A 16,630-nucleotide genomic window follows, 5' to 3' on the forward strand; every position below is an offset into this window, starting at 1 on the left:
TATTTCTAAGATGGTTTTGTTAGATGTTAGATACGGTGTTTTATTGACCCTGCTGAACAACTCTTTCTTTTGTAAATCTTTCTTTTGTAAAATTTGATTCCTTTAGCAATTTTGAACCCCATTATTTGTAGTTTTACAAGACAATAGTAGCTTACCTTAGAAATATTTGATGTAGTTCAGTGGCAAATGAAGAAAATAAACATGATAACGCCATTATGAGACCACCAATTATAGACACAAGTCTTGTAGATTTCCGTCGACAAACGGCCACAACTAATGGCGAAAGAAGGTAGCTTGTGGATAAACAAATGACACAAATCCAGACTAAAATTTGAAAAAAAATCATTTTAACCTGTTACTGTTAAAATTCTTAGCATTAAATTGATAATATTTCTGTTCAGTTGCTTTTTCTAGCCAAAAAAAAATTGCCAGAAATAGCAATTGTGCTAAATAAAATACATTAAAAGTTTTTGAAGTAAAGCACCAACCCCATTCCCATTGCAAATCCTGACTAATTAAGTAATTTTCCAGAACCAAAATGTTTGTCTTTATTGATAAGCGGCTAAAAATTATGTTTAGTATTGTAAACACTGAGTTGTACCGACTACAAGGAAGGAAAGACCATTTTTATAAGTCATTAAAAAGGACAGTATTAAAAAGTTTTACAAAGAAAAATGAAAAGCCCCTTTAAAAGCAAGGAAGAGCAGATATAAAGAGAAGACGAAGAGAAAATAAGATGAATAAACGAATCAAACACAAGGATGATAAAAGCTGCTAATGAATTTTTTTTTACTTTTTTTTTTATTTTTTACAAATGAAAATAAAGAGTAAAATTCAAACTTGAAAATGATAGACATAACTCCATATATGAGGGCTACTTCTTCCTCAACCCCCATCCCCACTCTTTACGACAAGGTTTGACGTTTTGTCTCACCTCTCTAAGCACTAATGTTCAAACACAAGGGTCGTTGAATGAGAATAAGTTGTTTCAAAGCAATAAAAAGAATTTGGGTAAAGAGCGAGGGATGGATGGGGGGAAACAGCCATCCTTTTATAAATGATAATTTCTTTTAATTTTAATTTCTGATGCTTCTCTTTATTTGGATTTAAAGCACAATGTCTTTTATTTGGTTTATGTTTGTTTAGAATGACATACTCTGATTTACTCGAAATGCGAGATACGTTACTGCTTGCTCAAAATCCCACATAAAAACCTAATTTAGTTCATATAATTTTCGAAACAAAATATAACAACTAAAAATAAACCGACCATTTTATCTCACACTTGGCACACAAATTTCTTACTGACCCCTTTGACTGGCATTTACCACATTTAACATAGCAGGCCTTCAGAAAGGTACTTCTAGGCGTTCAAGATCAAAAAGGAAACATAGAGCGTTTTTTTTAAAGCCCAGGCAACTAGGAACACGGAGCGAACTCTTGCAGTCCGTTACACAGCCCCACAGGGAGGGGACATAATTCAAATGTTCTCAAGTTGGTATGCGATATCTGAAATAGTTAACCCTTAATCCCATGAATATAGGAACATTTTTGGATGTGGCCTGTAATATTGTTGCAGGGGTGATGGTGCAATTCTTGTTACAGACAATTTTTTATGCAACATAGAGATTAAGGTTACATGCCTATCGTCAAAAAGGTAGAGAAGAGGGGATGTATAATGAGCATCACCGTGAAAATATCTCAGGGGGTCGAAGGGGTCAGTACTACAAGAAACTTTGTTTTCTCCGAGATGTTAATACTAATACCTCTTATTTTTCTGTTTAAATATATTGTTTATTGTCTTGTAGTTTCCCTGAGCAAGGTTTCACCAGTCCTTGCTGGCGTCCATGAGGAGGACCCATATAAAAAAGATTCTTTTTTTTTTGAAAAAATTGTTCTTGAAAATCGTGTTAATTATGGTCCAAAATTTCTTTCCGGTTTACTTTAAAACCTTTTCCTCCTTAAATATTTGTAGGAGGTCTTCTTCTCAGTGACGATTATCAATCTCGGAGAATTGCTTCCTTTATAATAAACCTGAATATAAATTAAATGAAAAATACATGAAATTTCTTAAGAAATTGGGATAAAATTTAAAGTTTAGCGTAAAAAGCGAGGTGCATAATAATTTCGGTTCGTTCCATGTTTTAATGTTGATCCTTACTTTCAGATGAAAAACAAGCTTTTTTTTATGTAATTTCTGATCGTTATTTTAAAAATGTCAGGAAAACCCCATGAAAAAATTCCCATATCTATGGAAATATTCTCCAGACAATTCAACCCCGGAGAATTACCCTGACATTTCCACGCGTAAAATTGAGTTGGCAAAGAGAGGTTATGATATATAAAAAGAATTACATATAACAATCCTAGAAAATTCCCCCTGTGTAAAATTTCCCCTGAAAAGTTCACCCCCAGCAAACCACTCTCCCCATGTAAAATTCTCCCCGTTAAGAATCCCCCAGCAAAAAATTCGTCCCCCAACCCAAAAATGTATTCCTATTTTCCAGTAACAAATACTAAACATAAAAAGTGGACAAATTTTGTAACTTAAAGACCTTTTCCCAGGGGCTGAGGGGGAGGGGGGTAATTTTATCCCCAAAGGCATGGTTATTGGGCTTTTCAACTATGCTGAACAAAATGGCTATCTCAACATTTTTATCAGATGATGAAAAAGGGGCAAAAAAGTGGCTTAGTATACGGGCTGAGCTGCGTTCCAATCTTTTGGTCACTCAAAAAGAGCGCTAGAACTTTTCCGTGCGAAAAAGCTCTCTCCCAATATTCTAGAACCACTGGATCAATACGATTAAATAAAAATAATAAAATAAATACACATCTGTGATCTTTGTTCTGGCGAAAAATAAGAAATTCCATATTTTTGCAGATAGGACCTTCTAACCTCTAGACCATGGTTCTCTAATACGTTGAATCTGATAGTGTGATTTTCGTTAAGGTCCTCTGAATTTTAGTAGGTGCCCCCCCTTATCAAAATCATACAAATTCACTAAGGCTTGTAGGCTTTGATAGTTAAAACTTGATATGACTTACATATTTGGAATCAGGATAATAAGCCAATTCTTTGGATATATCTATTGGTATCAAAATTCCCTCTTTTAGAGTTTTGGTTACTATTGAGATGCGTCACTCCTTACTTACAGTTCATTACTACAAATAGGGTCATATTAACAGCTCAAGTCACAAACATTAAAGAGCAACCTTTGTCAATACAAAGTATGACCCTAAAGTATGTAAATCTAAAAATGCATCAATTAGACACATTATTCTAGCTTATTCTAAATATACAAAATGTGTTAATTTTTTAATCACTAATTAAGAGCCATTAGTATTCAAAAATAAAAAGATGAATACAGAAACTAAACTCTTCCAAAAAAAGAAGATCTTCATTTTTCTCTTCTTTTTCTCCTTTTTTTCATTATCCTCTCCTTTTTCGTATTGTTTTTTTTTTTCACTTAAAAATGAACTTTTAATTTCCGTTAGAATGAGCCCTTTCGCGTCATTCTAGGACCACTGGGTCGATACGATCACCCCTGGGGAAAAAAATAACAACAAACAAACAAATAAATACGCACCAGTGATCGGTCTTCTGGCAAAAAATGCAAAATTCTACGTTTTTTTTAGATAGGCTCTTGAAACTTCTGCAGTAAGATTCTCTGATACGCTAAATGTGATGGTGTGATTTTCGTTAAGATACTATCACGTTTCAGGAGTGTTTCCCCCTATTTTCCAAAATAAGGCAAATTTTCTTTGGCTCGTAACTTTTGATGTGTAAGAATAAATTAAGTGAAGCTTATTTATTTAAAATCAGCATAAAAATTCGATTCTTTTGATGCATCTATTAGTATCCTGTTTCTTAGAGTTTTGATTATTATTGAGCCGGGTTGCTCCTTACTACACGAACTGTTTGACAACGCTACAAAATAACTATCAACATTTTGACTGACAGATTCAAACGCTTCAAACTGGATTTATCAGGAGTTTCAAAACTTCTGTTGGGAGGGAGGTTAGCGGGGTTCAAATTTTCAGGGGTAAATTTTTACAGGAGGGTTAGCCAGTTTTCATATACGAAATTCTTTAATTTGTCTTAATTTATCTTTGGTGAATTATTTTCACATGTGGAGACGTTCTGGGTGAATTATCCGGTGAAATTTCTCAGAGAGGTTGGAATTCTCTTGGGAATTTTTCCATGGGGGGAGGAGGTTTCCGTGGGAGAAAGTCACCGTGGGGGAATTATCACCAGTCGAAATTCTCTGTGGGAGGAATCTCCATTGGGAAAACGGGTGAAGGATTTCAAGGCAAAATTTTCCAAATAGTTTGGTTTTTGGCAGTACTTGAGCAATGATCAGAAATAGAATAAAAAACAACTCTTTTATCCAAGGAACTTATACTAAGGAATTTTGTGACTGAATGGTCCTCAACAAATTTTTTAGGGAGATTCGCAGCAAGGATTGAATTTTCTGGCGGTAATTTCCCGAGAGGTGGATTTTGCTCGGGATGAACTTTTTATGGAGGGATTTTTTGTGGAGGGGGGACACCCCTTACGCTAAATTTTGACCTTACGTCCCAATCCTTTGAGAACGACTCCTGAAACACAAGGGCCATTTAAGTGGAATCATATTCTTTTTTAAAAATAATCATAAACTTTAGCGCGTAGAGAGGGGTATTGAGGAGGGGGCAGTCCTTTTAATGTATTAAATTATTTCTTTTCGTTTTAAGTTTTAACGTTGCTTCTTACTTTCAAGCATAAAACTCGAGTGCAAATCTATACAGCTCAGAAGAAACTGGCACAGAGCACCAGGTAGAAAACTAACTCCTTGACAGCGAGAAGGGGAAGGCACGCACCTGCAGGAGAGGAATTTTTGTCAGGAAAGGACAATCAACTCTGGATCCTAAGCCCAAAGTTGTTCTTGACGACCTAATTGAATATTTCTGTTAATACCTCCCAAACGATTTCTACGAGGTTATTGCAGAACATACTAACTTGTATCCTGTGTGAAAGAAGGTTAGTCAATCGCTACAACCCTGTCAGAGACGAAAATATGTTTGAGGATTGATCTAACGATTGAAATTTTCAACTCCTGGTCCTATAGGATGTATTGGTCAGCAAAGACATATGTTCCCACGATTACAAGCCCAATGAATTTTAATGTATCTTTTTTCAAACTGCGCTCCTGTCTTTTTTTTGTCGATAACCACAAAAGGGATCCAACCACCAAGACCGTCGTTGGATGTTCCGTCCAATAGTAAAACAAAATAAGAAAAAGACAGAGACCATCGAGACCCCGTTTGACCATGTAGGTATAGGTAAACAGACGCTCCCCTAACGTCCGAAACAAAACAACATAGAAGAGAAAAAAATGTACAATTGGGAATCAAAACGTTCATCCTTTGCTGCACTAACAGTAGATTCTTGTGGAGTTTACAAAGGTAAGCACACACAGGTTAGTGAGGACCAAAGATTTTTCGGCATAACTGGTGGTATTGTGTGAGCTCTTGTTGAAAGAGTTTCGCTTTTACCATATTCAAAGATATTTTTTGACGATATTATGCCTCCACAGCTTTGATTGCCAAGATTGATTCAAGGGGCTCATATGGAACTGATGCAACACGAAACAAAAGGTTAGGTGGTTCAAAACTAAAGATTGATTGCTAGTTGAAGAGGAAAAGTAGAGATGTCTTTTATGAATCTACCAATGAAAGCGTATCTGAAACGGATGGATCGTAATTCAGTCACTCTTACATCCAACTTGCGTGGAAGTGGACAAGAAAAACTACTGAACAAGTCCTGCATGGTGGCAAAGGAATATATTGATATGGAATAGCCTCAGGTTATCAGTATGTACAACCAGGGTATGAAAGCCATTGACAAAATGAACAAATGCTATCATATTACTATATACACCATACAAAAATAGACTTTATGCCATTTATATGGTAGACTTAGCAAACTGGAGTGTGTCACCCATAAACAAGAGCTATGAGAAGTTAATACCATAGCTTTACGTTCATTCCACCGAGAAATTGCGGGGTTTTTGACTGCTTCATATGAATCAAACCCAAAGCGCCATGTGAGACTATCTTCAGTTCCATATGAAAGAGAAAGTTGGATAAATTGTTTGAATATTGATTCCATAGATCGGAAAAGGAAGTTGGGGTACATGACAACATCCTTGGCTATTAAAAATGACTCATTCGACCACTGGCCAGAAAAAGGTACAAGGCTGAAGTCAATGCAGAACACACCATGCTCTCTGAAGACACGTTTCAGGTGTGTCACATACGTAGTTACTCTTTGTCTAGAAGAGTCCAAGACCTGCTTTCACCAACTGCACAAGCATTGACTACGTTAAACTTATTAAAATAATTTTCAGAATTTTTATTTTGTAATTTTTTAGTGGACTATTTTTCCATTGCGAGAAGGAATAAGTGGCAAAATCGAATCGTATTGTCCTTACTTGTCCTTATTAAAACACGTTAACTATTATGAACAATAATGTTTATTGGTGAAAATTAAAAATAAATGAAATGAAAAAAATGTAAATATATAATAACTTTTTACATGTATGGTTGTATTGGCGTCAACTTGAAGGAGGATACAAAGGAGCATTGGGATACATGCCCTTAAGATTTTTCGCTCCCCCTCCTTGTAGACTTTGAAAATGTTTTTTTTTTTATCAAATAGGAAAAATAACACAAGTGTGTTCACCCTAGCCTTTGAAATATGGTTCACTTCCCTAAATTTTCATGCATTTTCACTACTGAAGGCTTGACAGCAAATTTGCAACTTAAAACAAGTATAGTTATTTTATTTAAGATATTAAACCCATACCTAGTAAATATTAATATAAATGAAGAAATAAAGTAGAAAGCAAACATTTAAACGGTGAACTGTGATATCAAACTAAAAACTAAAAATAAAAAAGTAAAAAAATTAAACCCCCCGAAATAGTAGGGTATCATTTGTGCTTTTACTGAGAACACATTATAATTTGGTCCAGCTTCATTGAATTCTTAAAAATCAAATATTGTTCAAGCTTCCACGCATTGTTTTTTTTTATTTTAGTATCTTTTCAACAGTCAATTTAGTAAAAAATGTCCGTTATTAATCTACTTCTTTTAAATCTCTTCCTTTTAAATGATCATAAATTCAATTAGCTTAATAAAATTTTTAAGTTAGGCTATTTTTAATTAATAGCACACTAATATTTGAAGGGTTTGAGGGCTAACAACTTATTCATTTGTTGAATGTTTTTCGACATAAAATATTTATGGTGAGTAGTTTAGATGAACACTTAAAAGACCTTTATTTTCTTCACTGTTTTCTTCCATTTGACTCTACTCCTCTGAAAGGGATAGAAATATTAGTTGAATAGAGGTGATTTTCAATTTTATTAATCTACTAAGTTCTCAGAAAAGGGCTAACGACATCTAGATTTTTGAAGCCGCTGAGGGACAAGAACACAAAAATTTACCTGTCGTGTTTAAATATGTCATAGTTATTTCTCATAGCTCCTTTCAATTTTTTTTTTTTTTTTGGTTCAAATGGGTCAACTGCAGCATAAGGAACAGATTAGTGTCTAGCATGTATCGATTAAAGCATATTAAGGAGCTAGAAATATATTTTTTGACAAGCAATTACAAGGGTACTAGCACCCTTGACATAAAAAAGTTTGACCCACGAATATACCAACTACAGTAAAAAACAAAAGGTTGGGTATAATTTATGCACAAAAGGAAATCATCAGTTTATACTGATGCAATTAATCAAACTTAAAAGTACCCATTAAAAGTTGTTTGCAAAGGTCTATTTGTATAAATTTCACAGATGAAAAAGCAACCACAAAACACTTTTTATGCCTGATTATATTTGTCCTATGCTATTTATCAACGTACTACTGCTACTATCAACAACTATCTGCAGCAACAAGTCGTCTAAATTCAATGGAACTGCGCAGGCTCTTCCTTCAATTTGATCTGTTAAGAGCTTCATTCTTTAACCCCTTCCATGAAAGTCTAACTTCCTTTAAATCCTACCATTACAGCGAAGGATAGCTTAATAGACAGATTTTAGACTGTTTAACTTTGCAGTCCTGGTGCTAGAAGGCTTTAAACTTTAGTTGCTAAAAGATTTTCATTTATAATAAGGAATATATGTAAGCAAGGTCATAAGGCTTGTTCCTGGTCAAGGAAAAGGGGTTACATGCTGTACATAAAAAGTGTCTACCTTTTTATTGACTTTAAGTGAATTTTATGGTAGGGAAAATTGTCTTCATGCAAGTGATGCCGCAACAGTATTGCATAGTGCTGTAACTTACTGCAAGTTTTCACTTGTTAAATTCGGTAAATGGTAAGACAGTGGCGTCTAAGAAATAAATTATGTACACAGCATGGATTTTGAAAGTAGAGAGTATAGCTGTTTTAAGAATACATCACAACCACACCGCATTTAGTCACGTGTTATTTTTACTTTTTTCCACATTTGAAAAAAAAATTTTGAAGCAAGACATCTGTAAATTTCCGAGGGATCAAACAGTTCGTTGTAACAAACTCTAGTAAGGAGCGACCCGGCTCAATAGTAGCCAAAACTCTATAAAACGAAATTTTGATACCAACAGTTACATTAAAAAATCATATTTTTATGCTGATTTTAAATATATAACTTTCATCGAGCTGAGTCTTGCCCATCAAAAGTTAAAAGCCTGAGAAAATTTTCCTTATTTTAGAAAATAGGGTGAAACATCCCCTAAATATCATAAAATCTTAACGAAAATCACACCATCAGATTCAACGTATAAGAAAGCACTACTGTAGAAGTTTCAAGCTCCTATCGTAAAAATGTGGAATTTTTTATTTTTTGCCAGAAGACAGATCACGGATGCGTGTTTAGTTGTTTGTTTGTTCTTTTTTTGTTTTTGTTTTTTTTTTCCAGGGGTGATCGTATTGACCCAGTGCTCCTAGAACGTCGCAAGAGGGCTAATTCTAATGGAAATTAAAAGTTCTAGTTTCCTTTTAATAACCAAAAATTTGGGGCACCTAGGCCCCCTCTCACGCTCATTTTTCTCAAAGTCACCGGATCAAAATTTTGAGATAGCCATTTTGTTCAGCATAGTAAAAAAAATCTAATAAGTCTGTCTTTGGGGACTACTTAATCCCCCAAATTCCCCGGGGAGGGGCTTATTGGGAAGTGTACAGACGTTCTCAGGGGAACTTTTTTGAGTTGAAGGGGGGGGGGGGGGTAGGGCTCAGGGGAGGGGGCTACGTGGTATGATCTTTCCAAGGAGGAATTTATCATGGGGTTAGAGAATTTCCATGAAGGAGAGGATAGGATTTTCTAGCATAATTAAAAATGAAAATGCGAAAATGAATTAAAAAAGTTTTTCTCAACTAAAAGTAAGGAGCAACATTAAAACTCAAAACGAACAGAAATTATTACGTATATAAGGGGGTTCGTCTCCTCCTCAATATCTCGCTCTTCAGGCTAAAGTATTTTTAGTAATTTCAACTATTTATTCTACGGCATTTGTGATTCAGGGGTCATTCTTAGAGAATTGGGACGAAATTCAAGCTTTAATGTAAAGAGCGAGGTATTGACGAGGGGACGAATCCCCTCATATATGTAATAAAAATATACAAATATAGTAGTTCGTTACGTAATTTAATTCATAAATTATATCTATTACTAATAAAACGTTTGTGAAAAAATAATCTTTTTTATCAAAATCGTCCGACCATAACTATGAGAAAGTCATTTAGGCAAAACAAAATTAATATGCAATTTTGGTTTTAATTATTAATGTGCGGTGAGCCAAAATCGAAACATGCATTAACAAGTTTCTACCTCTTACGTCATTCTGTTACTATACCTTACAAAATTAGTTCCACGAATATTGCGAATTTGAGCTACGTGGAATAATCTTTCCTTAGAAAAATTTCCCGTAGGGCAATGGATTTTTCCTTGGAGGGGGAAATTTATTTCACAATGTTATTTAAAAAACGATCAGCAATTACATAAACAAATAAGTTCTTTTAACTTAAAGTAAGGAGCAACATTAAAACGTTAATACCAATAGCAATTATCAAACAGTTCGTGGTAACGAACTGTAGTAAGGAGCGACCCGGCTCAATAGTAACCAAAACTCTAAAAAATGGAATTTTGATACCAATACCTACATCAAAAGGATCGCATTTTAATGCTGATTTTAAATATATAAGTTTCATCAAGTTTAGTCTTACCCATCAAAAGTTACGAGCCTGAGAAAATTTGTGTTATTTTAGAAAATAGGGAGAAACGCCCCCAAGAAGTCATAGAATTTTCAGAGAACCCTACTGTAGAAGTTTCAAGTTCCTATCTACAAAAATGTGTAATTTTGTATTTTTTGCGAGAAGGCAGATCACGGATGCGTGTTTATTTGTTTTTTTGTTTTTTTTTCCCCAGGGGTGATTGTATCGACCCAGTTGTCCTAGAATGTTGCAAGAGGGCTCATTCTAACGGAAATGAAAAGTTCTAGTGCCCTTTTTAAGTGACCAAAAAAATAGGAGGGCACCTAGGCCCCCTCCCACGCTAATTATTTTATCAAAGTCAACGGATCAAAATTCTGAGATAGCCATTTTATTCACCGTAGTCGGAAAACCTTATAACTATGTCTTTGGGGACGACTTACTCCCCCACAGTCCCCGTGGGAGGGGCAACAAGTTACAAACTTTGACCAATGCTTACATATAGTAATGGTTATTGGGAAGTGTACAGGCGTTTTCAGGAGGATTTTTTTGGTTGGGGGAGGGGTTGAGAAGAGGGGGATATGCTGGGGGAACTTTCCATCGATAATTTGTCATGGGGGAAGAAAATCTCCATGAAGGGAGCGCAGGATTTACTAGCATTATTAAAAAAAAAAAAACAATGAAAAAATAAATATGAAAAAGTTCTTTCAGCTGGAAGTAAGGAACAGCATTAAAACTTAAAACAAACAGAAATTATTACCCATTTAAGGGGCTCACCTCCTCCTAATACCTCACTCCTTACGCTAAAGTATTTTTAGTAATTTCAACTATTTATTCTACGGCTTTTGTGATTCTGGGGTCATTCTTAATGAATTGGGACAAAATTTAAGCTTTAATGTAAAGAGCGAGGATCCGACAAGGGGGCGAACCCCCTCATATATGTAATAAAAATATGAGAATACAAAAGTTCTTTACGTAAGCTAATTTATAAGTTACGTAAATCTTTTACTAATAAAAATATTCGTAAAAAATTAAAAGTTCTAGTTGCCTTTTTGATTAACCAAAAAATCGGAGGGCAACTAGGCTTCCTCCCCCGCTCTTTTTTTCTCAAAATCATTCGATCAAAATTATGAGAAAGCCATTTAGCCAAAAAAAAAAAAAAATACAAATTTCGTTTTAATTATTCCTCTGCGGAGAGCCAAAATCAAAACATGCATTGATTCAAAAACGTTCAGAAATTAAATAAAAAAAAAAAAACAAGTTTTTTTAACTGAAAGCAAGGAGTGACATTAAAACTTAAAACGAACAGAAATTACTTCGTATATGAAAGAGGCTGCTTCCTCATCAACGCCCCGCTCTTTACGCTAAACTTTTTACTGTTTTAAAAAGAAGAATTGAGAGACAGAGTCAAAATTTAGCGTAAAGAGCGGGGCGTTGATGAGGAAGCAACCTCTTTCATATACGAAGTAATTTCTGCTCGTTTTAAGTTTTAATGTCGCTCCTTACTTTCAGTTAAAAAAACTTTTTTTTTTATTTAATTACGTATTTAAGGGGAGTCGCTTTTCCTCCATAGCTCGCTCTTGCACTAAAGTTTTTTTTTACTTTTAAGAGAGGTTATTATTTGAATTAAACAGCCTTTGTGATTTAGGGGTCATTCTTAAATAACTGGAACGAAAATCAAAGTTTGGCTATCATAAGGCTATTATTAGTTAAAAAAAAATAAACTTAAAATGAAAATTAAGTTTTAATTCTTCATGTATAGTGAGCAAAAATTGAAAGCTGCATTCATTCAAAACTGTTTAGAAATTGGATAATTTTTTTTCTCAACTGCAAGTGAGGAGCGACATTAGAACTTAAAACGAAAAGAACTTATTCCATATATGAAGGGGCTGTCCCCTCCTCAACGCCGCGCTCTTTAAGCTAAAGCTTGACTCTTTCTCACAACTCTACTTTTTAAAACAATAAAAAACGTTAGCTTAAAGAGCAAGGTGTTGAGGAGGGGACAGCTCCTTTCGTATATGGAATATTTTATGTTCGTCTTAAGTTTTGATGTCACTCCTTACTTGCAGTTAAAAGAAACCTTTGTTTCTTTAATTTTTAATATAGCATCCAATTGATTGCAATGAAACAAAATCCAAGTGGTGCTGTTGGAACCCATTTGCGGGCGTTGGCAAAGTCTGCCAAAGGTTGATGTAACAGTTCATGTTGCCCTAGCAGTGGAAATTGAGTTTTAATTTTTGTTCATTTTTGTTTCAACCGTTTATTCATAATCTGAACATCATAACTCTACATTATAAAGATTTCGTTTTAAAAACTGGCTTAGATTTCACTTATTCAGTTGTGGTAATTTTTGTTCGTTTGAAAATCGACTTGTCGAATGCTTCCAATCTTGTTTGTTTGAGTTATTCTTTACTATTTTAACTGTTTTCTTTTCACCTAGTTGAAAAGAAGTGTTATAATTAGGTTAACAAAAATGTAAACGAGAAAATGCTACTACAAGAAGATACTAGAAAAAATAAAGCGACGTCTATTTTCTACCTTTTTTGTCTGTAAAACTACATTTGATTCGAAGGGCTAAGCAGAAACCAAGTTTAAAAAAAAGAAGAAGGCAATGGAGCCTTGATAAGTTGAATTCCTTCATAATTCGATTTTTTTTTTCAATCTACATGTGTTAACCACTCTGTTTAATTTAAGGCCTCGAATTTTTAAAGAAATTTGCTGACAAAAAGTTTGGGCAGTTTAGGTTTTCTCTGATTTATATGGTAATAAAAACTTAATTCCTTTTTTAATACATAAAAGTTTCCGAAAAATATCTGAATATTTTGACGAGCTCATGCATGACTTACTTGCAATCATCTGCTTCTCTTGGCCAAATTTACGCACAATTTGAGTTGCAATTGCCCCGCACGAGAACTGTATACCATTGGTTATTAGCTGAACAAGGAATGAGCCACCACAAATAATCCAGCCCCATCCGCCCTAAAGACAAAGTGAGATTTATAAGAATAAGATCTAGAAAATTTCGAGATTGAACTTAGGTAGATATGATGATGGCAAATTCCATGTATGGATATAGTATGTATTCATGTATAGATGTAGATATTCCCTGTATTTACAGTATTGTATTTCTGTATTTTTTTTAGAATAAGCATTTGACTTATGATCCATATATCGAAAAGCTTGTGGTAATAAGCTGAAAGTAAGAGGCGGCTGCCGCTAATAGCAACCGAAACTCTTAATGTAGTTATGAGAATAAAACGTATATCGAAATAAACTATCTAATATTCTGATTTTAATTATATAAAAATTTGTCAAGTTTAACGTTACACAAAGAAATTATGAGCCTCAAAATGTTTGCTTGAATTTCAGAGAGGGAAATTAAACATACCAAGTGATCTTGATGAAAATGAAACTAATAAATTCTGCATATCAGAAAACTCCGTTGCAGAGGTTTCAGAACCCTGTCCAAAAAACATATGAAGTTTATATCTATCTGAGAAAAATGATTAAAGAGCTATGTTTATTCGTTTGTTTTGTTTGTTTTTCCCAGTGGTGTTCGTATCCAACTAATGGTCCTAGGATACTGGAAGAAAGCTTATTCGAGCAGAGGTTGAAAGGTGTGAAGCTCTTTTAAAGTAACAAAAGTATAAGACCACAACTAGTTGCGTTAAGGACCATTTTGTGACACAAAAAAACGAACAATTCCCTAAAACGGGAGAAAATTGAAAGTTTTTATTTATATATTTTATGTTTTTTTTTATTAATATAAGCTCAGGGAGTTTTTGGAGTGTGGGGGTGGCCAATAACAAGACATTCAGGGGAGGGGACTATTCATACAAAAACAAATTTCATTTAATACTTTGAATAAGAAATGTGAAAATTAAAGATATTTTAGTATTTATGGCGGATGAGAGGCAGGCCCCGATGTCCCCAAGGGTTCATCCCGAGGTAGTAATGTTGCATGGTAGAGCACTCCAAAAGACATCCGTAATCCATATCAAATACATGGTCAATGTGCACAAATATTATAAGCTGAATTTGACCCAGTTTATTCATTTGAGGTTTGGTAAAATTATGTAAGATAATGTATATTTGTCCACCAGCTATTACAGAGCAGTAACTAATGGACATATGAGTAAGAGGACATATGTATCTTACACAATCTGCGAAAGAATTATTCTTTTTCATTTAAAGTTTCAAGTTTCGTTGTTCTTTTAGGTATTTTTTCAAAGAATGGATAATGAACTTCCACTTCTACAACTACTAACCAATTATTACCGTGCCAACATTCCTGAGTCCAACACAGCTACGCACGATCCTCCTCTATTCCATTCTATTCAAATTCTCTCTCTTTACAGCCTCTCGAGAAGCTCCAATGTGTGTTAAAACTTCCCTTACAACATCCTCCTCAGCCGTTCGGGGATGAATTCGTAGACATTTACAAAATAATTCGTAGCCATTTCCTCTGCAAGACCTCTAACAAATCCTCCTCCGTCTTTCAGAGCACCAACGTTTCAGAACCATACTTAACCAGTGTCATTACTGTAGCTTCCAATATTTTAACCTTGATTCGTAGACTCATGCTCCTTTTCTTACCAACATTCATCAACTATGAAATAACACCTTAGACCTTGGCAATCCTACTCTTAACATCTTCAATGCATCCACCATCTTTACTAATAATGCTACCTATGTTAGGGAAGCTATCCAATTGATCAATTCTCTCGTTATCCCTATATCATCCCTTTACCTTCACATATTCACGGTTTAAGTGGCATTGTCTGCTTAACATTAATTTTTAAACCTATTCTTGCACCCTGAACTCTCAAAACCTCTGAAAAACTTTTTATTTTGCCAACATTTTCATCTAGGACGTTCAAATCATTAGCATAATTTATTTCTAGTAAAGTTGCACTTTCCTGTTATATTCCCTAATCTCTCATAGCCTTTGCCGTATTCCTTAGGACCATTAAAATGGTCCATACAAATTGGGATAGAATACAACCCCACTTAACTCTTAATTTAATGTAAAACCAGCTCCTAACCTCATTTTTTACCTTAACCGCGGTAATGTTAATCCCGTAAATATCACTAATTTCTTATTGTATTAAATATAAAAAAAAACATTTTTTTAAACCGAAAGTAAGGAGGGACTTTAAAACCTAAAAAAAACAGAAATTATTCCGTATATGAAAGGGGCTGTCCCCTCTTCAACGTCCCGCTCTTTACGCTAAAATTTAACTCTTTGTCAAAGTTCTACTTTTTAAAACAATAAAAAAATAAAGTTTAGCGTAAAGAGCGGGACTTTGAGGAGGGGACAGCCTCTTTCATATACGGAATAATTTCTGTCCGTTTTAAGTTTTAATATCACTCTATACTTTCAGTTGAAAAAACTTGTTTTTTTGTTTTAATCTCTGAACGCTTTTTAAATTGATGTATGTTTTGATTTTGGCTCACCGCACATGAATAACTAAACTATAATTTGTATATTATTTTTTTTTGGCTAAATGGCTTTCTCATATTTTTGATCGGACGATTTTCATAAAAAAGGATGGGGGAGGATGCCTAGTTGCCCTCCAATTTTAAAAGGCAACTAGACCTCATTTTTTCAAATTTTTTATTAGTAATGAATATACGTAACTTACGAATTAACTTAGGTAACGAACTTCTGTATTTGTATATTTTTATTACGCACTAGCTGTTGGGGTGGCGCTTCGCGCCACCCCAACACCTAGTTGGTGGGGGCGCTTCGCAGCCCCCCCAAGTCCCCCCGCGCGCGTAAGTCGTTACGCGCCATTGTAGTTACGCGCCATTGTAGTTGTGTCCCTGTGTCCCACCTGTGAATATATATATATATATATATATATATATATATATATATATATATATATATATATATATATATATATATATATATATATATATATATATATATATATATATATGTTTTTAACTACGTAAAACTTGCGAATATACAACATTTTTCGCTGTCCCATTGTCTGTACATATAAATAGATTGTCAGGTTTACCGACTCTTGAACATGCAACATATAATTGTCCATGGAAAAACAATCCGTATTCAGATCTATACTCATTATTCTAATGATTGCCCTTGAGCTTTGTTGATGATGATTGCTAATCAAACATTCCCTGTGTCCCCATCGTCATTTATATATCCCCCTGTGCCTCCGGCATCCCCGTTGTAGTTGTGTCCCTGTGTCTTAGTCGTCATTTATATTCCCTGTGTCCCGGTCGTTATTTGTGTCCCGGTGTCCCAGTTTGTAATATCTCTTTGAGTGTCCCGGTCGTCATTTATATTCCCTGTGTCCCAGTCATCATTTGTGTCCCAGTCTGTAATTTCGTCAGTCGACAAACAACTTCATGACGACATACAGCT

The 16,630-nt window shown here is 34.5% G+C and overlaps 1 protein-coding gene across 3 annotated transcripts in view; it reads right to left on the reverse strand.

The window, feature by feature from the left end:
* Positions 1 to 16,630, reverse strand: part of LOC136040253 (monocarboxylate transporter 2-like) — a 375,363-nt gene that overhangs the window by 74,884 nt on the left and 283,849 nt on the right. For all 3 annotated transcript variants that reach the window (XM_065724486.1, XM_065724471.1, XM_065724480.1), the window contains 2 exons: positions 13,080 to 13,212; positions 156 to 324 (listed from right to left, as the gene is read on the reverse strand). In XM_065724486.1, the coding sequence (XP_065580558.1) occupies positions 156 to 324; positions 13,080 to 13,212 (302 nt within the window). The remainder of the gene's footprint in view (positions 1 to 155; positions 325 to 13,079; positions 13,213 to 16,630) is intronic.

Source organism: Artemia franciscana, chromosome 2 (genome assembly GCF_032884065.1).
Source record: "Artemia franciscana chromosome 2, ASM3288406v1, whole genome shotgun sequence".
In the NCBI taxonomy this organism is placed as follows: Eukaryota; Metazoa; Arthropoda; class Branchiopoda; order Anostraca; family Artemiidae; genus Artemia; species Artemia franciscana.